This window comes from Durio zibethinus, chromosome 4, assembly GCF_047325235.1.
Source record: "Durio zibethinus cultivar Kanyao isolate XHJ-2024 chromosome 4, ASM4732523v1, whole genome shotgun sequence".
NCBI classification, from domain to species: Eukaryota; Viridiplantae; Streptophyta; class Magnoliopsida; order Malvales; family Malvaceae; genus Durio; species Durio zibethinus.
The window spans coordinates 36,658,266-36,683,733 of NC_143165.1; the positions used below are offsets into that span (position 1 = coordinate 36,658,266).

Consider the following 25,468-nt stretch of genomic DNA (forward strand, 5'->3'; position numbering starts at 1 on the left):
TTTTCGAAAGCTTTTAGCACAATCCCTGTTGAAGGAAAGCTCGCTTTATTTTTGTTCTTCTGATGTTGATGATCTTTCTTCTTCGATTTTCACTACTATAATTGAGTGAGAAATTAGGGTTCTCACTTTTCAGTGTTTTATTGACACGTCTCCTTCCCTTCCAGTCTCTGAAAATCCCCACTTTTCCCATCATCATTAAAAAAGAATGATTTTTGGCTTTTATTTTGAGATCTTGAACCACTGATTTCGTCTATTGATGCGACTGGTAATTCATCGACATTTCCTTTTGAATCATCATGATTTTTTTCTAATTTAAAGAAATTCTTTTTTTGTTTGGCTAAATAAGAAAATTTTACTCAAATGATTTAGCTTTCTTTCTTTTTAATTGATCTAAAATGTGGAAATCAATTGCAGGTGATTCTCCAAAAATGGCACTGAAACCGAATTCAGATGATGGTAGAACCAGGAGTGCGATTCAGATATTTATTGTATTCGGATTATGTTGTTTTTTCTACATATTAGGAGCATGGCAAAGAAGTGGTTTTGGTAAAGGGGATAGTATAGCTTTAGAGTTGGCTAAACATGGTACAGATTGCAACATCGACCCATCCTTAAACTTCGAAACCCATCACGCTGGTGAAGTTGGGAATGTAGATGAATCCGAAAAGCCTAAATCTTTTGAGCCCTGTCCTGCTCTTTACGTTGATTACACGCCTTGTCAAGATCAAAAGCGTGCCATGACTTTCCCTAGGGACAACATGGTTTATATCCTTTAGAGGCATTGTCCGAGCGAAGAAGAGAAGTTGCACTGTCTTGTTCCGGCACCTAAAGGATATATGACCCCGTTTCCTTGGCCTAAGAGTCGGGATTATGTGCCTTATGCTAATGCCCCGTATAAGGCCCTGACGGTTGAGAAGGCTATTCAGAACTGGATCCAATATGAGGGTAATGTGTTCAGGTTCCCTGGTGGAGGAACGCAGTTTCCGCAAGGGGCGGATAAGTATATTGATCAGCTTGCTTCCGTGATACCAATTACTAACGGGACGGTTAGGACTGCACTTGATACCGGTTGTGGGGTATGCCATGGTCTTGAAAGTTTGATTTCATCTATTCATTTGTACTGGCAGAAGGCATTTGTCTTTGTATCTTCGTGAATCTATATAAGTATATAAATCTTACTATTGGTTATTTTGTATAGGTTGCAAGTTGGGGTGCATACCTCTGGAGTAGAAATGTTCTTGCCATGTCGTTTGCACCGAGAGATTCACATGAAGCACAGGTTCAATTTGCTCTTGAAAGAGGTGTACCTGCTATTATAGGTGTTCTTGGGACCATAAAGATGCCATATCCATCAAGAGCTTTTGATATGGCTCACTGTTCTCGTTGCTTGATTCCATGGGGAGCAAATGGTGGGTCATATATTGAAATTGAGTGTTCCTATGTTTAAGCGTAGACGGTTTGGTATTTTAAGTAGATTTTCTTGTTTAAGCGTTGTTTTAGTGAAGATTTCTCTTAACAGAAGTTGAGTGATTGATGAATGATTATGGGTCTGTCTATTTGCACTTTTGCAGATGGAATGTATTTGAAGGAGGTTGATCGTGTTCTTAGACCAGGTGGTTACTGGGTACTTTCGGGTCCACCAATCAATTGGAGGAACAATTACAAAGCATGGCAGCGTCCCAAGGAGGAACTTGAGGTGGAACAACAAAAGATTGAGGACATTGCCAAACTGCTTTGCTGGGAGAAGAAACATGAGAAGGGTGAAATTGCCATTTGGCAAAAGAGAGTCAATGATGATTCTTGTCGTGGTAGACAAGATGATTCTCAAGCTAGTTTCTGCAAAGCTGGAGAAGCTAATGATGTCTGGTATGAGCTGTGCTTCAAATTTTTATAATCTTACAGTTTGCTATGAAAACAATATTTCACATCCTTATTAAGTTACTAGTAGGAAAACTTTTGGAATTAGTAAAATTGCAGTGAAGAAGTTTGTGTCTGCTTTGGCAGTATTTGAAAATTGGATATGAATTAGCTTCACATCAGTCGTAATAGATATTGCCTCAACAGTGCAAACATTAAAAGTTGGAACGTGCAATGCATGTCTCATGAATTGGAACATATATTTTCTGGCCTAGCAGTTTAGCAATTTCATTAAGCCTTATAAACTGACTGCACTAATTCTCTTCTGCTGTTCTTAAGCAATCCTGTGATCCACATGTGGGATTGAAACGTATAAGTTTCAGGGTTACTATCTTGCATTCTGTTCGGGATTTTTGAACCAATTTCAGATATATTTCGGTTTGTGCTGCCAGTAATTAATTCTTTCTGGATCTTGAATTTCATTTTATTTAATCATCTTTTCTTGTGGTGGCGGCCAGGTATAAGAAAATGGATGTGTGCGTTACTCCATATCCAGATGTTAGTAGTCCAGATGAAGTTGCTGGTGGGGAACTGGAGCCATTCCCAGAGAGGCTATATGCTGTCCCTCCTAGAATAGTTGGTGGAAGTGTTCCTGGAGTTTCTGTCGAGACATACCAAGAGGACAACCATAAGTGGAAGAAGCATGTAAGTGCTTATAAGAAAATCAATAGACTTATTGACTCTGGGAGGTATCGAAATATTTTGGATATGAATGCTGGGTTGGGAGGATTTGCTGCAGCTCTTGACTCTCCCAAATTGTGGGTTATGAATGTGATGCCCACAATAGCAGAGAAAGATACCCTGGGTGTCATATCTGAGCGAGGATTAATTGGCATCTATCATGACTGGTAAGGCTAACTAAACTTTTGGCTTTATTTATAGTTGGTGCTTTTCTAAACTATGCTTTTTTGTTATACTACTAATTTTGGTTCTGCCGGAACTTCCTTTTAACTTCCCTCATGATGGCTTTATAATATCTGATAAATTCTTTCCTAATATCAAAGTAACTAACAAAATAAGTGCCTCTTAGAACACTTAATAATGATTGAGATAAAATCTTAAGTTTGTAGAACTTCTGATATCTGGAGTTGCATATAACCAAGTTGAAACTACACAAATATCTTAGTAGCATATTGTAGACTTTATCTACTTGCCAGAAACATACTGCTTTGCATATTGATTTGCCTGGCTTGGTTGTGCTATAAGAAACTGGCTCAGGACTTAGAACTGCTTGGGCTCCTTTAATATGTTGGCATATATTATTGGACTTATTCATTTTGTTGTCTTTCACTGGTTCAGGTGTGAGGCGTTCTCCACATACCCAAGGACATATGATCTCATTCATGCACATGGTCTTTTCAGTTTGTACAAAGACAAGTAAGTATCCATAATTAAATGTGCATTCCATTACTTTTGAGCAGTCTAATATATGCACAATTTATGTTGTTCTTTTACTAGTACTCGTCACTTGTCAGTACTTGTTTTTTGATGGGTGCTAGTAAGTTTACTTTTTGATGTGTGCTTCAATTTACCATATGCGTGAACTTTGCTTATACTCTGCAAATAAACCATGAGTTTGATTCTCGTACTTTTGCTTTGTTTAACCGCATTTTGTTGTAATTATCAATTTGGTGTGCAGTTGCTTACATCTTAATGTGAAACTCATATTTTTGCATGCAAACAGCTACACTAGACTTTTTGGATATAACAATGTTATTCCTGTATCAGCTACTACAAAATTTTAGACACAACAACTTGTCTAAATGCTAAAAATCTTTTTTTAGCAAAAGTTAGAAATATCTTTATTATAACCACTGACAAAAACCTATGTTCCTGTGTCTCATAAGCCTTCATTGAACAGTTCAATGTTTTTGTTCCGCAATTAAACTTGTAACCAATCCTTAGTGGTTCAAAAGAACTATGCACATCAAGTGATTCGGTAAGGAAACTGTACATCTTAGGACTTTTAATTTGTATAATACTGGAAAATTCAATTAATGATGCATCTGGGTTCTCAAGGGCTAGGAATTCTCCTATGTTAAACCTTCTCGTTACATGTTCTTTGGTCTGAGCTCACCATTGTTAGAGCATTTGGCATTCTATCTCTTATCTATAGAACTTCTACATCTTTAATTGAATGTATGCAGATGTAATCCGGAGGACATTCTATTGGAGATGGACTGAATTTTGCGACCAGAAGGTGCAGTTATATTCCGAGATGAAGTTGATATTCTAGTTAAAGTGAATAAGATAACAGCAGGAATGAGATGGGACACTAAGATGGTTGACCATGAAGATGGCCCTTTAGTTCCTGAGAAGATATTGGTTGCTGTTAAGCAATATTGGGTTGTAGGGGGAAACACCACATCCGTGCAGTGAACAGCAGAGGACAGCAAACTTGAAACCTTGGCATGAATTGAGCTGGCAATGCACTCTATATGAATTGATTAATTTCCAGCCTGAAAAATTTTGCCGGCAGGATTGTTTCGGTGTAGGGAGGCGATTTCAGTTAACCATCAATGATCGGTCTCTGTTCATTTGTATTAATTTATGAACAGACAGCTATAAAAGCTATGCTTCCTAAGTTTTACGGTTAATGAATTTTGACATTATTATTTGGCTCCAAAAAATGATAGCTCAAAAAGTTAATGTACAATCTGACTCTCAATGAGTTGTCAAGTTTCTTCAAAGCAAATGGTGCCTTGAATTAGAGGAATCCAATCCTTTTATGGTCTAACAAGATAATATCACGAAGGAATAAATATGAAGAGTACCATTTACTGTGCATGTTGAAATCTTTTCTCAGGAAGTGGATGGTATGGACTTGACTAGCTGAAATGAAGGGCGTAGTGATGTTGTAGGGCTTAGTTTCTTTTTGCTGTAAACATTGTGTGGACTGAACGTAACTGAAAACACAATGCAACAAAACATTGAATTATGATAATGAAGATTGTGAGGAAAATGATAAGTTCGTTAGTACTGAATTATATTTGTAGGGTTCAAATTGATAGTATTGAATTATATTATATTATGGGTTATATCAGATTCAAATTAATAGTACTGAATTATATTTTTGGGTCAAAATATAACTTTTTTTAATCCGATTATGCAATTTGCGTTATGAATTTGATTTTAAGTTTTGCAAACACAATCATTTGAATTACTAAATCATAAAAGTTCAGATAACATTTTTGATAATGATTGCATGGGAAACAATTATACCAAGTAAATTCTCCTAAAATGAAATGATATCCATCACTGTTTGATATTAAAACTTGTCAAAAGTCCTTAGCAATAGCCTATCCTATTCATACGATCAACATGTGAAGATGATTCTTCATGTCAATCCAAGCAAAATTAAAGGCTTTATAATTGTATCCACATAAGTTCTGAAAATCCCTCCCTCCCTCCCAAAACAAAACAAAAATCAATTCCGTACAGCTTGGCAAAAATCAAAGGGTATCCCATTGCAAAAGATAACGTCGAGATACTTATAGCCGAGCTCCATTTATGGAGAAACTTAACCAAAGTTTGCTTTAGGCCATTAGCACATGGGCCTACGCTTGTTAACATATTGCAGATAGAGTGGAAGCCTGGAAGGAAGCCCCTTAACTCAAAACTCTCTCTTCCTTTTAATTCATTTCTTTCCTCAGCTAGTTTCAGCCTTTGATTTCGTAACCAAGTAGTTTCGGCTTGTTTGCTTTAGGGGAATCTTGGGTTTCCTCAAAGTTGTCTTCAGAGGAAACTTGTACTTGTACTTTGTATATTTCCTTTTCTTTTTGTAGTTTTGTGCTTCTTGTTGAGCTTTTTTCTAGCCTCTAGAAAGTGGAGAAGGTTTTCTTGGGGCCATTTTCTCACTTTCATTTGTTTTTGTGCAGAAAATATTCTGTCTGAATTTTGAAGATGGCTATGGTTACATTAACATCAACTTACAGCACAAGCCTCTCACAAACATTGCCCTTTGAGAATAACAATAGCAGCCCTGGTGATGCTTCTTTCTCTAATTTCCCGAGCGGTGATGGGGAAAGCCATGAGAGAAAAGTTTCAATGCCAAGCCGAAAAATCAGCCCCAAGATCACCAACCAAGATGAACATCATTATTCAGGAAGGAAGAAAGAAGAAGATGGAGAAATTGGAGTATTTGGAGCTGAAAAATACTTTAATGGAGGGACAGATCATGTGGATAGTCCAAGAATAACCAAAATGGATGCAAAGATGATCGAAGTTGCGAAACATGAAGGAGTCAGTCTAGATCCTATCAAGCCTGTAATACATCAGGGAACTCCAACTGTTCGTTCTGATTCAAGCTGGAACAGCCGAAATGCATTACTTAAGAGTGTTATGAGAGTTCCTCGCCCGAAACCTAGTAAGGTGAATGGAAAGAGTTTTCTTTCTGGTCTTGCTGGCTGCAAATGCAACTGTTCTGATAGGAATTCTGTTGATATTGAAGAAGCACAAGTTGGTGAAATAAGTTTCAATAGACCTGGTAATGGTGAGGTAGTTCAAGGCAAGCAAAATAAAACAGCAGCCAGTAGTAAGGCAGGTCTAAATGTCTATAAACCATCGGCAGAGCCATGGATGAAGGAGGACCTCTTTACTTTCCCAACTATGAAATCTACCGTGGGAATTCAGCCTGTTAAAGTGCCATTGCAAGGAGAGGTAGACGAAATCGGACGGAAATCACTAGAGGTTTTCGGTTCTCCTGTCCTTGGAAGGAGCAACAAGTCTTTGAACCTTGAGAGGAGGCTAAAAATGCCATGGGATGCAACCCCAAAAGGAGAAGAAACTGAATATTCTAATAAAGGAAACTACAATGATACAGAGAGTGATGCAAGTTCAGACTTATTTGAGATAGAGAGCCTCACAGGCAAAGCCAATACATTTCTTGCGAGACAAGCATCTGATGCAGCGTCTGGCTGTGTCACCCCAACAACTTGTTATGCACCAAGCGAGGCCAGTATAGAGTCGAGTGTGGTCACGGGCAGTGCAGCAGATTTCTCAGTGATGTCTGACTATGAAGAGCTAAGGTCATCAATAACATTACCAAGCCCAATAAAAACATCTTCGGCAACCACCAATGCAAAAACTAAACATAACAAAGAGTTTCAGAAAGCTGTTAAAGTTGCTGGAGATGCATACAAAACAAATGAGAAGGCAGGTTTTGATCCAAGAATGCGTCTTGTGTCCGATTCCTGCATGCCTGCCACAAGATTTCGAGCTGAAACTAAACTTGCAGGTTTTGAACCTACACAAACGCCACGGATTCTTGCCACTCGCTCCCATCCCCATTCACATTAACCACGATCTTCACATCTCTTGTATATTCAGAAGATTGGAATAGCTCGGCTGGAGTTTATTTTAATTATGTTTTCTGTACAATTTGTGATGAAAAATTTTACTATGTTTCAAGTATTATACTATTATTGTTGAATTCCATAAAATAATCCTAATTATTTGGAAAGTTAATCCAAAAATCACAGGGAGGGTCATTTATTTGCCATATGAATATCGATAAACTTGAAATTAATGCATGGATTGTGAAGAGTGAAGGTGAATATTATTGTGTTTGCATCCAGATATCTGGGTCCCTGGAGATGTCCTCATTTGCCCTGGCAGTTCCAACTTACATTTGGCTTGCCTCTTCTTCTAGGAAAAATTATATAAACTTACACAAGATCAATGATCAGGATTCAGGACCATTATCTTTCCAGCTTCATTACAAAGTGCTATGACCTGGACTTTCAATAATTGATATCCTGTGTTTTTGTCAATATTTTCTGTGTGGACCACAAGCAGAAGATAAATGAGAGCTCTAAGCTTTAATTCTGCTAATACTATGATTTGCCACCACAAAAGTGAGAAAACAGGCAAAGAATTTAACTTTTATTTGGTTCCATTCTATTTATGTTAAATACCCTTCACAACCCCTAAAGAATAGAAAGGTAAAATGTTACTGACTTTCCCACTTTTGCCAGGGGGAGAAACTCTTACATAGCTTAGTTGCTGTTGTTTCATACATAAATAGTTTAGTGGAGAAGCTCTTCAGTTCCAGCTATGAAACAGTGAACTTTCAGAGCAAGAATGACACTTCAAAATTAAAAATTGTCACACCTATCTGAGCAGGAGGAAAGCAATTTATTGAGCAACCACCTCATAAATAAATTGGTCCATAATATATTGTCAACAATTCCATCATTTCACATCCACTTTCCTGGAAATTCAGATGAGATTCTTGTTATGTCCATTGAAGGAAATTAACAGAATAATTACACCTAATGCTAGAACAAAAATCTTAGTCAATCAAATTTAAACATAGCTATAATCAAAATAAACAAGCATAAGTCCTTGCAAACTTCTCTTAACATCAGTCTGATCACAATTAAAACCAAATGCAATTAAGTTAACTTTGCAGACAAAAATGGTAGGATAAAGCTGTGAAAGCACAATTCAATTCCTCTAAAAAGTGTCCATCTGAGACATTGATGAGAGTGAGGTTTGTACCATTAGAAAACTAAATTTGCCAGCTGGGCATTTAATGGGAATATTAGTTGAGGAGCACCTTTGTTTTCCTACCCTGACTGATGAATTAAAATCATGCCAAGAAACCTAAATTTCACTCTCCTTTGCCCCTAGGGACCATCAGGGAATAACAGCAGAAGGGTCATCCATGTGCATAAGGAGATCGAGAAATGAATTAGAAAGGCAAAGGTAGATATAAACCATAAATGCTGCAGATCAAGAAATATGACTGGAGAACATAATGCTGAAAGAGTTGGACCACTCGGAAGGGAATGGCATTTAAAATCCAAAATAGGCTTTTGCTCAAACGAATAGCCTTCTTATTATGTGCGAAGGGAGGATGTGGCTTATGGACCAAAAAGGTATTTTTTGATGAAACAAAATGGACCAAATGACTTTACAATTAATCATATTTCATGAACCTCAAAAACACATACAGGCATGTTGGTTCTTAATAAAAAGGAGAAAAAGGACACCATGATCCCAAATCTATGCTTTACAATTTGACCGATAGTGGGCAAAAATCTCTTCAACAAAACTCCAATCGTTCTTTTGGCTTTTCTTAGTGAAATAAGACAAATTATTATTTGGAAATAATTGCACAAGAAAAACAATTTATATGGTTAACTTAAGAAAGATAACTAATCTACAACAAGCAAGAGAAGTTTTACTGGTTTTAATTTTTGAAATTCTCAAGTTTTACTAGTATTAATAATAAAGGGCTTTACATCCCACTGCCAACAAGCAATGGAAATATCTTTGAACCCATGGCTTAGATTCTCGAGGCCCAGACTTCCAAAAACTCGTTATCTAGGTTTGAAACTGGTTTCTTCGTTACCTTCTGGTGAATCCAAGAAAATTTTGGCAATAATCATTGGTGCTTGACCTATCAAACAAACAAACAAAAAAGCACGACCTTGTAATGCATTATGAACCAATGACTTTGCCTGTCTGAAATGTATTATTAGTTAACTTCACGACCGACAGAAAAAGAAAGAAGGCTAGGCCCAAGCCCTTGTCCTGGAAACAAGATTGCCTGAAGCTGTTCCTTCGAAATTTTTGGACACGACTCATGGATCTCATTATTAGTTCTATGAACAAAGATAGGTTTTAATTGGAGTGCACAACAATATAAGTATATACAAATCAGAAAGCAATGTGGTTCACCGCTGAGTTAAATGAAGAAAATACTGTTGATATATTTTTGTAACAAACAAAAGGATGCTCACAATCTACTTAATCATCTTTGAACTCTTTAGTCGGCCGTGCTTCGAATCCCCCTTCTTCCCTTTTCTCAAGTGAATAAGGCATATATGTTCCCAGAATTCTGTCCCACATGACAAAGAATGGCTGAGAGAAGTTGTATTTACTACCATAAAGCTGATGATGGACATCGTGATAAGCAGAATTGTTTCTGAAGAAAATATGAAAGAGGTTTCCGGGAAGCAATAGCCCACAATGGTCATCGACTGTTTTGATGGTGGCAAAAGAAAAGAAAAAGATGGAAGTTCGAGGAGACATGCCAGAGAGGAGAAATGACAAGGCACCGCCTATTGTGTCAAAGAGAAGGCCTTCCACCGGATGATTGTACAAAGCTCCAAATGCATAGGGAACAACAAGACGGTGATGTAGAGAATGGAAGTGCCGATATAAGAACTTGTTGTGGTGGAAATATCTATGCAAAAAATATTGCCACGTATCCATAACTATCATTGCTGTAACAAACTGTCTAGCTAGAATGATAAGGGACAATGGCTGTGCCGTAGAAGACTCAGCATTACTCCCCGTGACCTGCACAAAGCAAGGTTTGCAAATAAAATCTACAACAGTCACATAATTTAACAATAAAAATTGCAAATATGGCAAATTATATATGTACGGATGAAGGCATGGTATTTTTGGTTTAATTAACAACAGAATCAAAAGTGGAGTAAAGATAAATATAAAAAAGCAAATGCAAACAGAAACCAACCAGTTACAAATTATGTAAATGAAAACAGTTCTGACACACAAGAAACAAGAATAGCAACCAGCTTGTCAGCATTTCATCAAGTGGGAAGACATGAAGAACCCTATGAATTTTGATGAGGTTGTTCTTACTATTAAATTAAATTTCTACCGCTAAAGTAAAGATCACAAACACAATCCAAGACAGTCTATTTCCACATTTACCTTGCCCTGTTCATGATAATATCTAATAAATCATAAGTTGACAGACATATTATTTGGTATATATACCGAAGAAAGGCACACAAATTAAAGTATGATTAAAGCTGAAACTTGATAACAAAAGTTACTATTCCTAATTAACAAGGCCACCAGATAAGCTATGGGGACATACCAAGATTTATTATCTATAAATAAGTAACTCTCCCACATTAAAACTTGTATGCACCCTAACAAAAATTTTCCTATCCTATTTATAATCTTTGAAGGATCAAAAGAAATCAAATATAAACTCATGGCTGATTATAGACAAATTATACAACCTACTTCTGTAAGCAGCCTGGACAACTGTATTGCATGCAGGGGAATGATGCAAATGATTAACTCCAATTCTTGCTATCATCTTTGCAAAGCAATCAAGGGTAACAATTTGGAACCCTTCCTAGAGAATTTGGTCATATCTTATGGGCTAACTTACATTCTAAGTTAAACCAAGTGACAGTCTAAATCATATGAATAATCTAACAAAAAATTCTCTAGTAAAGCAATTCATTTTGAGCTTTGACACAACCACTATATCATAACCAAGTAAAGATTTTTTTTATTTTTTGTACATAACCAAGTTATATGTGCCCAAATACATCCAAAAAAAATCCCAACTTTTTATTAAAAAATAAAAAAAGCTAAAATTTAATGAAACCCAACATCAAGAACCATCAGATTATCCTAAAATCAACTTAAAGCAAGGTAGTATCATCAAAATTCAACTAAAATTTCTTTTTTCTTTTGGGGGGGGGGGGTGTTCCGTACCGTGAACAAAAGGATGGCGATGACAGCCTGAAGGGTTTGCTGCAAAAGAACGCCTTTCACGACTGTTTGTTTGGAAACCAAATTCTTCTCATCCTCGTCCTTTTTTGAATGTAATCTGTAATTCTCAAAAGACCCTAAACACACATAAATACCTGAATAAATCCAATAAACAGCAATAGGAACAAAAGTTCCCAACAATTCATCGGATATCGCGAAACCCATCATTTACTACACGAATTTCAAACAAACCACATGAAATTAAAGAAAAAAACAGACGACTTTGAAGGTGTTTAAACAAAGAGTGATCCCCCAAAAGGTCAAAATAGGCATAAAACGAAAGGATTTTTTTTTAAAATAGATTTTTTGGGCAATGATGAAAAGTCTAACGTGGCGATTTCGTATTTGGAGAGGAAAATTACTAATAAATTAACAAAATAAACGACGGAAGTTGTTGTTAGGGTTGGAAAGAGAACGGAAGATTCGAAAGTGAAAAGAAAAGTCGTTGGAATAAAGAATAGGGGAAAAAGACGGAGATTTTGGCCAAAAAATAATGGGGTATAATTTGGTGCTTGCGGTTCTACCCTAGACTAATAAATGGATACGTGGCTATCCCTTTAATAGGGATAGCGAGGGTTTTGAATTTAACTATGGTCAGTCGAAAAGGGCGACCGATGAGTCGCTTTTGTGACGTGACGACAAGGATAAATGTCCAGAAGGTGGACCGAGTTACCGGCAATTACCTAATAATTTAAAATACAAAAATACGATATGAATAAAAAATAAAAAAATAATATAATTTAAAATTTAAATACTAATTATATAGAAATTAAATAAAATTAAAAAATATATTTTATGCTTTTATATTAATATAAATTATAATATTTAATTTTTGTATAAAATATAATATAAATATAAAATTTAATATTTTATTATATACGAATACAACCAAGTCTACCCATACACATTTGCTTTTTAAAACAGAGGTTAAGACCGTGTCATTAGACTGGGTCTTCCCCGCGTCCGACCCAATTTAATATAATAAATTTAATAATTCTTATATTTAAATTTATTTTTTTCTGTTTACTGTATGTAAAATATAAAATTTATTATATCATAATTTATATTAATATGATAAACATAAAATATTTTTATTTTTTATAAAACTCATACAATTTTTAAAATTTTAAAATTATATTATTTTAATATTTTTATATCATTTTTATATAGTAATTACAATATTGTAAGAAAAACATTTTTAACTCAAATAAAATATTTGCCTTAATATTGTTGCTGACCCTTTTTTTTTTCTTGCTTTTTGAGATACCTACACAACCATGTATAAGAGACTTTCATGATAGATATGATCATATACAAAAATTGCATAACCAATAACTTTGATCCATTTCTACCCATGTTAATTCTGATCTTTTATTCTAATATTAATTCAGCAGGATCAGCTCAGACAACTTAAAAACTAGAAATGAAAGCCTACATGTCTCCTATACAGCCTTCAATTCCTGTGTCTCAGAAATTTCCTTCAGAAAGTTCAGACTGGTTTGAGTGGTCCGCTTGCAAGGCGCTGAAGAAAAAAAAAACGTAAGATATATGTTAAAGATCAGATGTGCTGGTTTCCTTTGAGTGCATTGGTGCTGTATAAGAAAAATTAGAGGGAAACTCTTTCATTACCTTTTGTGCTTTTCTTGTTGGATGAAAGAACAGACGACTTCCACTCTTCATAAGCAACTTTCTCCATTTTCTTATGCCGTTTGTAGCTTGAAAGCTGCAAGAGGGTCATGTTAGTGCTATAGTATTTTGATGTACAAGAAAAATAAGTGAAATCATATTTTTCAAGAACAATATCACAAACTTCAAGTAGCCTTTTAGTAAACTTCCCTAAAATGCTGAGTACTCTAATTCTCTTGGAAAATCCAAACGCCAGACTTGCTGCTTATGGAACATAAAATATTAATAATCAATAAGAAACATTGTTGCAAGACCACCGATGAATAATCAATGCAAAGCATAGACATTTGTGATCTTAATCTCTTGAATGATGTAAACTTAAGCCCTACTTCATTGAATCAATCACCACACTTGTGCACACAGCCAATTAAATAGTCATAATGTTACAGCAACTGTCATACAATCAAATCACAAGGCCTCAAATCTAGAATAAACAAATGCAACTTTAATCCAACAATTAAAACTTATATTCCAGATGCTGCAGTAGTACCTCTGGTCCATCATCAGATAAATAACCACCATCATCAAATTTTCTTTTTTCAGGCAACACATCTAGCAGTTCTGCATACACATCAAAGCAAATTTTAGAGAAAATAATTGTGTAAACAAACTTGAAGATTTGAAAACCGTCATTCTACTGCAAATGGTAGCAACAATGAAAAAATGGCAACAAACACACACACACACACATAAATGAGTAAACATTGCCAATTTAAGGTTAACAAAAATGAACAACTACCTCGATTTCCTTTCACTTCCTTGGGATCCTTTTTTTCACTTGAGATTCCAAAAACATCATGGCATAGATCTTTCATGGAGGTTGAGACCTAGATTAAAAGTTCCAAACCAATGCTCAGCACATAAACAAACATTAAGCATTTACAAGTTACCAATTGAATAATCATATGAGAAGCAGTCTTACACAAGAAAACTCAGATTCAGAGGTGCCACAAACTTCAATCAACCTAACCTTGTCTATCTTAAGCTGTAAAGCAGAGAATTTACGTCAAAAAATGGGTAAATACAGGTAAAAAAAAAACATTTGACGGAAGAAATATACTTATGTTACCTTGTGTTTTTTTGCACACAAGTAAAATGCCACAGCAGTAAACACTGGCCTAGTGAAGTCTGCACTCGCCTGCCTGGAAACAGGCAACGATGCTGTAAACCGCTCCTTATAGCTAACATAAACGTCACTTAAGTCACTCAACCATTCAATTCACCAATTCACAAAATGGAAAAGGAAAACATAACTCTTCATCAGACGATCAAATGAGAAAAGGAAAGGTATTGTGGATCACAATCTTGACAAATTTGAGTACAGTAAAGATTGTTTAATTTGAGATTTACCCTTTCAGGCATTTTCTCAAACACAAAGCAATGATAAGGAAACAGTTTTAAGGGAACCAAATTCAAATTAACAGATAAAAAGGAAAAAGATCTTACAGAGATAAGCCCTTCTTCACAAAAGGAATAAGCCTAACACATCCAAATTGAATTCCCAATTCTCTAATATCCAGTGTTGTCCTGAAACACCACTTTTCCCCAAAATCAAAATCTGACTAAAATAATAACTCAAATCTATAATATAAAAAAACTTTAAAAAAATACAAAAGAGAAACCCACTTGATATTTAGACCATTCTGCAAGGAATTGAAAGATCTACTGTAAGCCTTCTCGGACATTCCACTTAACTTGATGGCTTTCTGCCTATCAAATATAACATCCCCAAACCTACAGATTTCATTACAATCACACATTAGGGAAAAAACCCTAATCCAAAATTTGGGATATATTCAAAATCAAAGGAAAACAAAGATAATGTATCGTACCTTGCAGCGGAAATTTCTAAGCAGATTATAGCTTTACAAACCTCTCCCTACAAAGGGGGAAAAAAGAACAGAATTAGCGGTTCACATTTAACTTTTATCGTGGTTTTAAAGTGATAAACGATTAGAGGGTGAAGTACTTACGACACCGATGATGGAGGAATCGAACTGGACATCGCAGAGGCGGCGGAGCTCCGCCGCTTTTCGGACCAGCAGCTTGTTCTCTGAGAGACCTAGCTTTCTCGCTATGTCTGACAGATCCATCTTTGAAGTCGGGTAGAGAAACGGGTTGTTAGATTCTCTTTAGAAAGATGAAGAGTTAAGCGTTGCTTCGGTTTTGAAGCAAATGAGAAACGCACGATGAAAAAGAAGTAACAGTTGGAGGGAGAAGAGGAATTTTGCCGTTCTTTTTCATTTTTGAATTTTACCGGGAATCCTTTGGCGCCAAACTGTTTTTTCTTTTAACTGCGTCATTTTGAGATTTTACCGCTTCGCTTTATAATTCAATAATTACTGTTCAAGATTTAAATTGAGTCAACAAAAATTAAAAACTTTATTTATAAGATCTAAATTCGATTTATCAACAGCTTTCTTAACAAATGATTTGTAAATTTAATATAAATTTTCGTTAAAATTGATAATAAATCTTGATTCTAAAATAAGATAATCTCTCTTTACCAAAATTTTTTAACAAATATTTTATTGAGTTAATTTATTTTATTGTTCAATAATTATTGAATATGTTTTGGGTAAATTTTTGTTTCACTTCAATTCACTTGGAAGCTAATTTTAGCAAGGAATCATTCACCCCCTCTCTACTGCAATTAAGATCTAAGATTAGAGGACAAAATTCTCCATTGAAAATTGAATGATGCCTAAATTTTAATTGAAACACAAGATTTATAAGTAGAGACAAAATAGTTCAATCAAAGACTATGCAATAATTTATACCTTAAACAACAACCTATCTCCAATACTTGATCATATTATCATAATACTTCTGTAATTGAAGCTTGATCTATGATGTCTTTTGAGCTTAAACAAGGGCATTTGCGCAGAAAAACAGTCAGTCATGACCTGTAGCTGCAGATACAAGAACCTCCATGAACATACAAGTAAAAAGCTATTTTGATGTAGTTGTTGATGGTTCTTCTGTCCCATTGCCATGAACAACCTGGGAATGATTCAAACAAGTACATATCAGATTCATAATCAATGCAAAATAGAAGATTATATGCAACCAACAATTGTCAGAGAGGTGGAAAGATACCAAGGAACCGATTTGCTCATATGCTTCCATTACTTTTGGATCTTCTTCATCTTCATACCCCACCTGTAATATTCTTGGTCCATTGACAGACCAAAAGGCTCTTCGACCCGCTTCCTAGATGGAAAGAAAAAAATTTTGTGATGCAATACATTTCTCAAAGAAGATGAATGCAAATTCATATACAAGCGAATAATCCTAATGTAAAAGCAACTCTGAAAATATGTAAAACCACCTGTAAATCTTCTCCCCCCCCCCCCCCCTCCCCTCCCTTTCCCCAATTTTTTCAAAAGAAGAAGATTAACCCAAATTCAATGGTAGTCATTTATCTAGGCATCACAGTCTATATAAAGACTGCCTTCAGAAACCAAGTTAACCCTACTTTAATTATCCAGCCTAGTTTGGTCTATAATAGTACTAAGGAAGAAAAATTAGTAGTCAATTGTCTAAGGTTGCTGAATCGATCCATGCATTCAGTAAGCATCTAAGTTGATTTCCCAGTTTAGTTTAGTTTTATAGCAGCATTTGGAATAGTGCATTGTTAATATACAAAGGAAACATAAAAGCCGATATCTTCTGAGGATAGCATTCAATGATTCAAGCATAATCTTTAATATCATTCCTTGTATTTATTGATATACAATTAGTCATGTCACAACCAATCCTATAATAAATATTTATAGGTGGAGACTGAACCAATCCCAAGAAAATTTTAGATGTAAAACCAAGAACTTCTCAAAGTCCTCTTGCAAATTTTCAGCTAATATTTGAGTGGTTGCACAAGATAGCTTTGCAATTGCTTAAATGAACTAGAATATTATTTAACAGATTTCAGTGTGCTACACTTAGAAAGGAACAAAAGAAATGTCACTGATTTTTACCTGTAAAACAATCAAGTAAATAGCCTCCAGTGCTTGAACACGAATCTCAGGATCCTTAACTGGTTCACGCTCAATTGAGAGTGCACTTCCAAGCTCAAGTGGCATTTTTGATGTGTCTTGTTCACCATATATCTGGGCAGACGGCACGAGACAAATGGGGAAAAAAATCAAGGCATGAGCTTTTGCCAGATATATAAATAAGAAAATGATGAAAGAAATGTAACAACATCAAGAAATGATGCCATAACACTTTCAAACTAAACCAAGAAATCTCTATTCTGGAGCATAAATAATGCATCTCTCTATTAGTGGCTATCCTCTTGAATCTATAACTAATAATTTTATGAGACATGTATACATGGTCAATAACAAAACAATAAGCCATCCATTAAGGTTTAAGACTACACTCTTGACACTCTATTTGGTAGGAAGGAAAGAAAGGGGTGAGGAAAGAAAAAGTTTTACTATAATGCTTGAGTTATATAACAATATGTGCTATTCTATAGCTCATCCATTAGATTAAAACATTTCCTTCCTTTCCTCTCTCTTCTACCAAACAGTTAGTTAATTATAAGCCAACATAAGATAAAAGCTTTAATCTTCCAAGAAACTGTATAAATGCTACCTTGTTTCCAGCAACTGGCAGAAGCAGAGCTGGCCAAAGAAACTCTGATATCAAGAGCAGATTCTGTAGTTGATTCTCTGCTTCAAAGCAGCAGTTCCTAATAGTTCCAGAAACCTATAACCATGAAAAAAACTTGCTGATCTCTGGACAAGCTAAGTGAATAGGTCCAGTCAGGTGTGAGCTGGTTTTATTTGCATAAGCTTGGCCACCTAAACTTGATTAGAGCAAGCTTCATATTTACAATGCATGGTTGAACAAAAACTATTCACAAGCCTAATCAAACTATCAAATTAGCCAATTTATCAACCAAACTGAGAGCAACCTACTATTGATCCCTCAGTTTTGTGGTATCACCTCTTTCAGTTTCTTCTTTGAACAAATTTCTAACTCATTAAGCTCTTATAATGCCTATCTCAACTTAAGCTTCGCTTTGTATTATAGGCAGGATATCTTATGGAAAGCCTACCATTAGACCTCTTAAAGCAGTTCATTTTATCAAAGACCTTTACCAGAAAATATGTAAAAAGCAATTTGAGGCCATTAAACAACTGTAAACAAGCAGAGCTTGTTCATTAATATCTAAGAGGTTAATGCACCAATCTTTTTCTGAGGCACTCCTAACTGGGCAAGAGAAGCAAATTATCTAAAAGATCTAATACTTTTATAGCAATAATTCAATGAAGTGAAATGATCAAATCACAGGATCCTAGAAATGGCTATACATATTTCAATGCAACTTCAAAGACTTTCCACAAGATTAGAAAGAGTTTCCAAGCTTTTTGGGCCAAGCATAATGCATAAAAGATTATATGTAGAAAATTAAAAGAAGAAAAAATATGTATTGTCCAAAATACAAAAGTACACTAAAGAAACTTACTGGTTCACAAATCATTTTTACATACCCCTTTTTTTCTCAATGGACTAGATGAATCAAACTGTCTAATAATCTGCTTTAACAAGCCACGCTTGGGATCCAATAACATTTTCCTCCCCGCTTCTTTCTTTGAGATGTTTACAAGTATGGAACCAACATGATCATAAGGATCATCTTGTAAATGAATAACAAAAGAATGTGAGGCCAACACTTGAAGGAGAAACATAGAAGTACCAGTGTACAAGGGTACAAGCAAACTTAAGTAAAAAAGATGTACAACACGCTACCAGATTCACTGGATCTACAGAATGATCTCACAAGCTTCATTATATAAAGTCCTTGCATCTTCTCATCTCCAATCTAAAAAGCATATAAAGTCCCCGGATAAGTAATTAATCTTCCCCAAGGAGAAGGCAAAAAAGACCGATAACGAGATAAGAAGCTGTATATAAACAAATGCCATTGAATATAAATCTTGCAATTTTCTTAAAAAAATTATGACTTTTTCCCAATAATTATACAAATGTCAGAGAGGATAAGTAAGCATCATAGGGCATAAAAATAATAAAAGAAAAAGCACCTGAAGCAAGGAAGAAATACCATCATCCAACTGTGTTAGGTTAACTAGGAGCATTACCAGCAACCGCATAATGCTAGAGCCTGGCTTATACAACAAATCCATGGCTACTTTAACCATCCCCATTTCGACCATCTTAGCAGCCAGTTCCGCATTTTGCGACAGATTCACGAGAGCTTCAGCAGCTGGTTCTGAAACTTCCTGCAACATTAGTACAATGAGAGAACAACTCCATAGAAAAATGCACTTGAAATAAAATTTTAGATACTTGTATCAATTGATTCAAACATTTTCAATGAATTGCATAATTGGCAAGCACTAATGATTACATTTTCCTCACTCAAAAGCCGAGATAAAGATGGAAGCACAGTGCTGGCAAAATTGGAAAGGGAGTGCAACCCATCCTCAGACCCTGTTAATCCCCGCACAATATCAACAGCCGCCTTCTTCACCTAAGCATATCACATAAATAAATATTACTATAAGTACTAGAAAGCAAAAAAGGTACAGTTCAAAATTCAACTGAATTTAAAAACAACAACCACCCTTTATGAGAAATGGGATTTTCTTGTATGAAATGACCCGAAAATTGAATGTTTAGCTATGTTCGGATGCTGACAAATAAATAAATTTATAATAGAACTTGAAATCTAGTTTAACTATAAGTAAAACTTAGTTTCGATAGTTTTGCATCAAATTTTGGGGAATTATAGGGAGGAAAATAGAGGGTTTAGATGGATAGGTGGAAACTTACTGGAGGAGAGGGGGCAGAGAGGAAGTCTATTAGTTCTTCGAGTTCGGTCGCCATAGCCGTTCTTCTGCTGTTGCTCGCGGAGCAGCGAACAATTTACAAAGTGTTCACCAAAGACTTCACTCAAGAAAATTGATGGTCCAAAACGACCTCGTTCCAATGATAAAATCATTGTATGTTATGAGTAACCCTTAAAAGAAAAACGCAACGTTTTATTCATCAACGATCGAAATGCTACGCTAATTTAAATTATTATTTTTAGATAATAACAATAATACAAGTAGAATATAATTTGAATTTCAAATTCAATTATACTACTACAACATCAAATTTTAAAAATGTTAATCCAAGACTTAATTCAGTTAATTTATATAATTATTTTTAAAAAATAACATTTAATAAATTTGATGATAAAATTTTAACATTTATAATTTCTTGATATATTTTATAATCAAGATTTGTTTTGCATCAAAAAAATATTATCAATGCAAGTGAGTTTACGTTGATTTTGAATTGAATTAAAATAGTTTTCAAATAAAAATTAAGTTAAATTTGATGATTTTAATATTTGACCAAAATTTTTTTAATGCTTACATATTTATAAGGGTTTTCAAGTTTAATTTGATATATATGTATATACTTGCATATATTTAGTGTTTTTCTAAAACTATACTATATAAAAAAAAACAACTGAGTCGATTCAAATCAATTTTATGATTACTATGAATTGTATTCATAGTTTAGGCAACAGAAAAATATTCAGTGCAACAAAAAAGGAAAAGCAGAAACAAATAGATGTCCATTCAAACTAAATGGAGCTTCCATAGTATGTAAAGCAAATTTTCCCTAACCAACTAGGGCACAATTTCATTGATCAACACTGACATTTCAAAAGGAAACAGGGGATCTATTGAAGCTGTGTCTTTAGGCTAGATACCGATACAATTTCCTATCATTGTTGTCCCTTTCCAAGAAATCCCGCTCGATAAGAGACTCAATCCGTTTCTTAATCTCCGTTGGATTGGCAAGGAACCGTGACTGCAACTGCTTTGTAACCTCAGCTATTATATTGTTGTGATCCAGCACCCTCCTTGATTTCATGATCCTAACTATTGCAGCTTCAATCTGCGGCTTCCTGTCCTCCTCTACTCTTTGTCGGGTCTCCTGCTTTTCGGGTTCTGATTCCTTTTGTGCAACCACAGTTCCTATCTTCACTTTGTAGAATTTGCTTGTGAACTTATCGTTGACAAAAAAGGCATCATCCTCACCAATGTCTTTACTCATGGGTTCTTTTCTAAGAACGTTCTTTCCCTTTACACATGCCATCGATTGCAAGCACCTTTTCAAGTCTGAAGCAGGAATCCCAGTAGCTTGTTCAATCTCCTTGTAGCTAAGCCTATCAGCATTGTTAAAAAGCATCAATACACACATCTGGTAAGTTGAAACATTCAACTCATGCTTCTGACCTTTCCCAAAAATTGCTTTTATATCAGCTGTCCCCATGTTAGTATGCCAGGACAATCTCCGACCGGTATGGGTTCCAAGATAATATGACCGAAACTTCTCACACAGTGCTGACACTTCAGCAGGCAGGTTGCAAGTAATACTAGGCTGAGTGGGCCAAGACCCTGTTGTTAGAACCTGAACAACTAGGGTAGGTCCATCCGCTAGCTCAGGATGGCTTGCATAAAACCCTTGTGTTGTGTCCTGGGAGGTCTTCATGTCGGTAAACATGCCTTCTAACTTCGAAGTAAATTGATATCCACATTCCGTCTTAAGCTTGACTATCAGACTTCTCTCTGCATCATCAGATGCGGTTTTGCCTGACAAGAGCCGCTTAGCTAAGTGCTGTTTGTAGTACTTTTCAAACACATCCTTCTCCTGCAGGTAGCGGAATAACATCATAACTTTGTCAAGAATTATCTCAACATCCTCCTCACTGACTCCTTTCAAACCTTTACGAAGCTTGTCATCCACAAATAATGAAATGAACTCAGGAGAACGGGGATTCAAATTAATGAAATATTCAAAAGAGGAGTTCAGAGCATTCTGGAATGTCTTGTCATTGCTAAATGCTAGGCTAATGATATTATCATATTTGTCCCTTTCATCCAACAGCCGCTGGACAAATTCCACAGGATCCTTCAACCTTTCTGCATCAGTAACTAGCTGTTTACCCGTTTCCCTGAGGTGAGAAGTCATCACACCTCGTATCATTGAGAGACCGTTAGGAACTCTCTTAAATAAATTATACATTCTACCCAAGTCTTCATACTTGTCGTTAAGAAGCATATTTACCAAGCCAGAGTTCTCCATGTGGACTAGTCTCGTCATGTGGTTAGCAATCATCTCCTTCTCCACCACATTAGTTATCTTGGCTTCACTCTTGACATCCAAGTAGTGGGTAACTCTCTCAATTTCTTCATTTAGACGTATCTCCGCTTTCTTTAGATAGTCCCCACAATCACAGCACTCAATGAATTTCTGAGATTCGCCCCTGTAAAACTCAGCAGAAACCTCAAGAAATGGCTTTTCAAAATCCTCCTGGTAAACAGAAGAACCCAAATCCATAAGCATCTTGATTATGTTCCTCATCAGCCCACGATCTATAACTTCACCAGTTCGCTCTCTATGTACTAGTTCAAGAAGCATGCTCAGAAGCCTTGACTGTATTTTGCTGGAATGTATAATATTATCCCTCCACAAGTTAAGTCCCAGCTCGTGAACAGGGGTTTTACGGGTATTTGGAATATAAGTCCTGTCCATGTACATCAATATGTCTCGAATCATTTGCAGGGCCTTGTTGTGGTCATTCCATTTCCTGTTCAGCTCTTCAAGAAAAAAATCACCTTGAGCAGCCTCTATAGATTTTGATATTTCTTTGAGGTGTGCAGTCATAGTTGTAACAAGTCCAGAGTACAGCTTCTCACCAAATTTGTGCAAAACCATATTGTATGCATTCCTGAATTCATGTCAAAAACCCAATATCAACAAGAAAATGAAATCCATGTATCCAAAAAAAAAAAAAAAAAATGGCAACCAACCAAGAAACTTTGGCATATTCTATAATTAACATATGATAATCTTGAAAACTCAGCAACATGTATGGTTCAAAAGTAATAAGAAAACTAGATGCAAGTGCAACTACTTGATTTGATCAACTACAACTTCATAGAAAACTACCATGGCAGCCCATTACTAATCCCTATCAATAGTCCACCAACATAAACACAGTCCACCTTAATCGTCAAATATGCCACATGTGCCCAATAAAAAAACATTAATGGCACTAAGATCATCCAGGGACCGACAATTCATTTGTTCCCAACATATAATTTACTAAACCATCCCTAAAACAATTTGATTAAATCTCTCCAAGCTGATTACCTCCATATTCATGTTTAAAAAGCATTTTCAATAACTTCATAACCTGAATATAACAGCGTTGAAAATCCATGTATGATAAAATCAAACAGATGAGAAACTCTTCATCCATGCACCAGTTAGGAAAAATAAGCTTCTAGATTTAAGAGAGACCAAAACTTCTAGAGATAGACCGCGAAAGACGTGGATGCAGGTGATAAGAAATGATATGAGGGTTAAGGAAATAAATAAAATAGTTGTTTTTTATAAGAAGGAGTGGTGCAAAAATATTCAAAACTATGACCTAACATAATTTTTTTTTTGGCCTTTCATACAACCGACCCAGAGTTACGAGATATAAAGCTTAGTTTGTTGTTGTTGATGAGAAACTCTTCATAGTTTTAAATTATTTAAACACGATAAAACCCTAATTCAACTTGCTCTACAAATTTATGAAAAGTTTTCGATAATCCAAAATCATTTACCAAATTAACAGCAACAAATGACGTAACCAAAACATATAAAAAAGGAAATAATTCATAACATATTAGGCAGCGATAAATAATCACGTAGTAAAATAAAATAAATTAATTGAACATTTAAATAAAAAAAAAAAGCGGAAACCTGTAAAGCTCTTCAAAACTGAGGCCACTAGCGTTATGATTGTAAATCTCATGGATTGCATGTTCGAGAATGTTCCAGGTCTTGTCTGCGTATTTCGGATCCACCACGACCCGGTGCTTGAACGCTTCTATCTGGAAATTCCTTTTCTTTTGGTTACTCATTTCCTTTCCAACCTTCACGAACCGAACAAAAACCCGCCCGAATATAAACCGAATAAACAAAAAAAAAAAAAAAAGAGGACCGAACAACAATTAAAACGATCTATAAAATCATCCGATTAATAAAACCTTGTATAGGGCAGAGAAGCGATTGACCGATCAAATTTGTCGTGCGGACTGTCGCGCGGGGTTAGGGTTTGAAAATTAAAAGATATAAACAAAAAATAGGGATTTGAACAGCAGGCCCTAAAATGAAAAATGAAATTTATTCAGATGAAATTAAAATAAAAGAAGAAAAAACAGATAATAATTAGATATATAAATATATATATAATATGTTTGTAGTTGTTAATTAAAGACTATTTATTACGTTTGGAACAAAAAAAAAATTTTAAGAATTGAAGACGAGGAGAGGGAAAGGAAAGGAAATTTTCGCCCTTTTTGGTTGGTTTTTGGTGGAGATCAAGTTATTACCAAGAAACGTTTCGCTTTTTTTTTTTATTATTATTAAATTAAATCCACAGCTTTTTTTTTTTTTTTTGCGACGACCGACTGCAACCAATCCACGGGCTACTCCACTTGTACTACTGATCTTTACGTCACATGTTTTTTTTTTTTTTTTTTATCATTTTAATTAAATTAAGTATTTGGTAAAAAATTTATTAAATACATTCACAAATTTAATCATTCAACAATGAAAGGATTTTCACGTAACTCCAAAATGAATCCTTAATCTATTTTATGGAGATAAATGAGTCGGGTTGATTAAATATAGTAATAAATATAGGTTTGAATTCAATTCAAATTTCGTTATTTAAAATTTTTTTAAAATTTAAATAAAGTTTAATTTTTAAATTTAAATTTAATTTGAGATAAAAATTAAATTATTTAAATTCGTTTGATTAGTTTTATTTAATAAAAAATAAAATTAATTATCATATTTGAGTTATGTTTGATTTTAAATTCAATTATATGTTTAAATTTGAGTTCAAAACTAAATTGATATACATAAAAATAAAATAATAATTTTTAATTAAAATAATAAAATATATTAAAATTTAAATGCTTAATCTCATCAAATTATTTGAATAAAATATTAAAATGTTTAAATTTATTTTATTTAATAAATTAAATTATTTAAATTCAAATTTGATTCTATAACAATCAAATATAATTTAAATTTTATTCAAATTAAATTTAAATTATTTACAAATAATAATAATGTATCATTTATGCATCTCTTAAACAATTTTAAGTACTTTGTGTATTCCAGGTGAGCTAAAAAATTGAATCTCAATTTTCTCAACGAACATTAACATCATCTCATCTTTTTTCTCTCACGTGAAATGTCTGACTCACTGATT

At 34.7% G+C, this 25,468-nt stretch overlaps 4 protein-coding genes and 2 pseudogenes across 7 annotated transcripts; 2 read left to right on the forward strand and 4 right to left on the reverse strand.

The window, feature by feature from the left end:
• The first annotated feature begins 125 nt into the window (after positions 1-125).
• LOC111288705 (putative methyltransferase PMT2) lies at positions 126-4,435 on the forward strand (annotated as a pseudogene). The gene is made up of 8 exons (XR_016341843.1): positions 126-265; positions 415-1,083; positions 1,180-1,301; positions 1,340-1,409; positions 1,572-1,866; positions 2,376-2,765; positions 3,217-3,294; positions 4,065-4,435. The product of XR_016341843.1 is annotated as a putative methyltransferase PMT2 (transcript).
• A 1,122-nt stretch (positions 4,436-5,557) lies between these two features.
• LOC111288706 (protein PHYTOCHROME KINASE SUBSTRATE 1-like) lies at positions 5,558-7,445 on the forward strand (annotated as a pseudogene). The gene is made up of 2 exons (XR_016341842.1): positions 5,558-5,665; positions 5,796-7,445. The product of XR_016341842.1 is annotated as a protein PHYTOCHROME KINASE SUBSTRATE 1-like (transcript).
• Positions 7,446-9,359: 1,914 nt separating this feature from the next.
• Positions 9,360-11,928, reverse strand: LOC111288707 (sphinganine C4-monooxygenase 1). The gene is made up of 2 exons (XM_022879710.2): positions 11,413-11,928; positions 9,360-10,227 (listed from the first exon to the last, which is right to left on the reverse strand). The coding sequence occupies exons 1-2, from the start codon at positions 11,635-11,637 to the stop codon at positions 9,673-9,675; spliced, it is 780 nt and encodes a 259-aa protein (XP_022735445.1). The 5' UTR covers positions 11,638-11,928; the 3' UTR covers positions 9,360-9,672.
• An 861-nt stretch (positions 11,929-12,789) lies between these two features.
• On the reverse strand, positions 12,790-15,436 carry ORC6 (origin recognition complex protein 6). Of its 2 annotated transcripts, none has more exons than XM_022878590.2 (10): positions 15,129-15,410; positions 14,988-15,034; positions 14,782-14,889; positions 14,602-14,682; positions 14,225-14,336; positions 14,078-14,140; positions 13,895-13,982; positions 13,646-13,716; positions 13,099-13,192; positions 12,790-12,991 (listed from the first exon to the last, which is right to left on the reverse strand). In XM_022878590.2, exons 1-10 carry the CDS (start codon positions 15,246-15,248, stop codon positions 12,912-12,914), a joined length of 864 nt encoding a protein of 287 aa, XP_022734325.1. In that variant the 5' UTR covers positions 15,249-15,410; the 3' UTR covers positions 12,790-12,911. The 2 variants fall into 2 exon arrangements, 1 of the variants encoding a protein (XP_022734325.1); XR_016341304.1 differs by having other exon boundaries at positions 12,937-12,991; positions 13,099-13,356; positions 15,129-15,436.
• A 385-nt stretch (positions 15,437-15,821) lies between these two features.
• LOC111287428 (ARM repeat superfamily protein) lies at positions 15,822-20,140 on the reverse strand. The gene is made up of 9 exons (XM_022878000.2): positions 19,963-20,140; positions 19,538-19,660; positions 19,212-19,409; positions 18,919-18,991; positions 18,660-18,805; positions 17,758-17,871; positions 17,133-17,264; positions 16,255-16,368; positions 15,822-16,158 (listed from the first exon to the last, which is right to left on the reverse strand). Exons 1-9 carry the CDS (start codon positions 20,014-20,016, stop codon positions 16,108-16,110), a joined length of 1,005 nt encoding a protein of 334 aa, XP_022733735.2. The 5' UTR covers positions 20,017-20,140; the 3' UTR covers positions 15,822-16,107.
• A 514-nt stretch (positions 20,141-20,654) lies between these two features.
• LOC111287275 (cullin-3A-like) lies at positions 20,655-24,579 on the reverse strand. Its single transcript, XM_022877689.2, has 2 exons — positions 23,947-24,579; positions 20,655-22,921 (listed from the first exon to the last, which is right to left on the reverse strand). The coding sequence occupies exons 1-2, from the start codon at positions 24,105-24,107 to the stop codon at positions 20,884-20,886; spliced, it is 2,199 nt and encodes a 732-aa protein (XP_022733424.2). The 5' UTR covers positions 24,108-24,579; the 3' UTR covers positions 20,655-20,883.
• Positions 24,580-25,468: the final 889 nt, after the last annotated feature.

Bases quoted from the DNA above. Each gene is read 5' to 3' on its own strand.
- LOC111288707 (XM_022879710.2), bottom strand. From the start codon at position 11,637: ATGATGGGTTTCGCGATATCCGATGAATTGTTGGGAACTTTTGTTCCT. The intron at 10,228-11,412 runs GTACGGAACACC...TGCTTTGTGCAG, and splicing joins TCGCCATCCTTTTGTTCACG to GTCACGGGGAGTAATGCTGA.
- ORC6 (XM_022878590.2), bottom strand. From the start codon at position 15,248: ATGGATCTGTCAGACATAGCGAGAAAGCTAGGTCTCTCAGAGAACAAG. The intron at 15,035-15,128 runs GTAAGTACTTCA...CCCCCTTTGTAG, and splicing joins ATTCCTCCATCATCGGTGTC to GGAGAGGTTTGTAAAGCTAT. The intron at 14,890-14,987 runs GTACGATACATT...TGAAATCTGTAG, and splicing joins TTAGAAATTTCCGCTGCAAG to GTTTGGGGATGTTATATTTG.
- LOC111287428 (XM_022878000.2), bottom strand. From the start codon at position 20,016: ATGGCGACCGAACTCGAAGAACTAATAGACTTCCTCTCTGCCCCCTCT. The intron at 17,265-17,757 runs GTAGCATTTATA...CCGTCTGCCCAG, and splicing joins TGCCAGTTGCTGGAAACAAG to ATATATGGTGAACAAGACAC. The intron at 16,369-17,132 runs GTAAAAATCAGT...CTTTCCATCTAG, and splicing joins TTTACTTGATTGTTTTACAG to GAAGCGGGTCGAAGAGCCTT.
- LOC111287275 (XM_022877689.2), bottom strand. From the start codon at position 24,107: ATGAGTAACCAAAAGAAAAGGAATTTCCAGATAGAAGCGTTCAAGCAC. The intron at 22,922-23,946 runs GTTTCCGCTTTT...ACATGAATTCAG, and splicing joins AGTTTTGAAGAGCTTTACAG to GAATGCATACAATATGGTTT.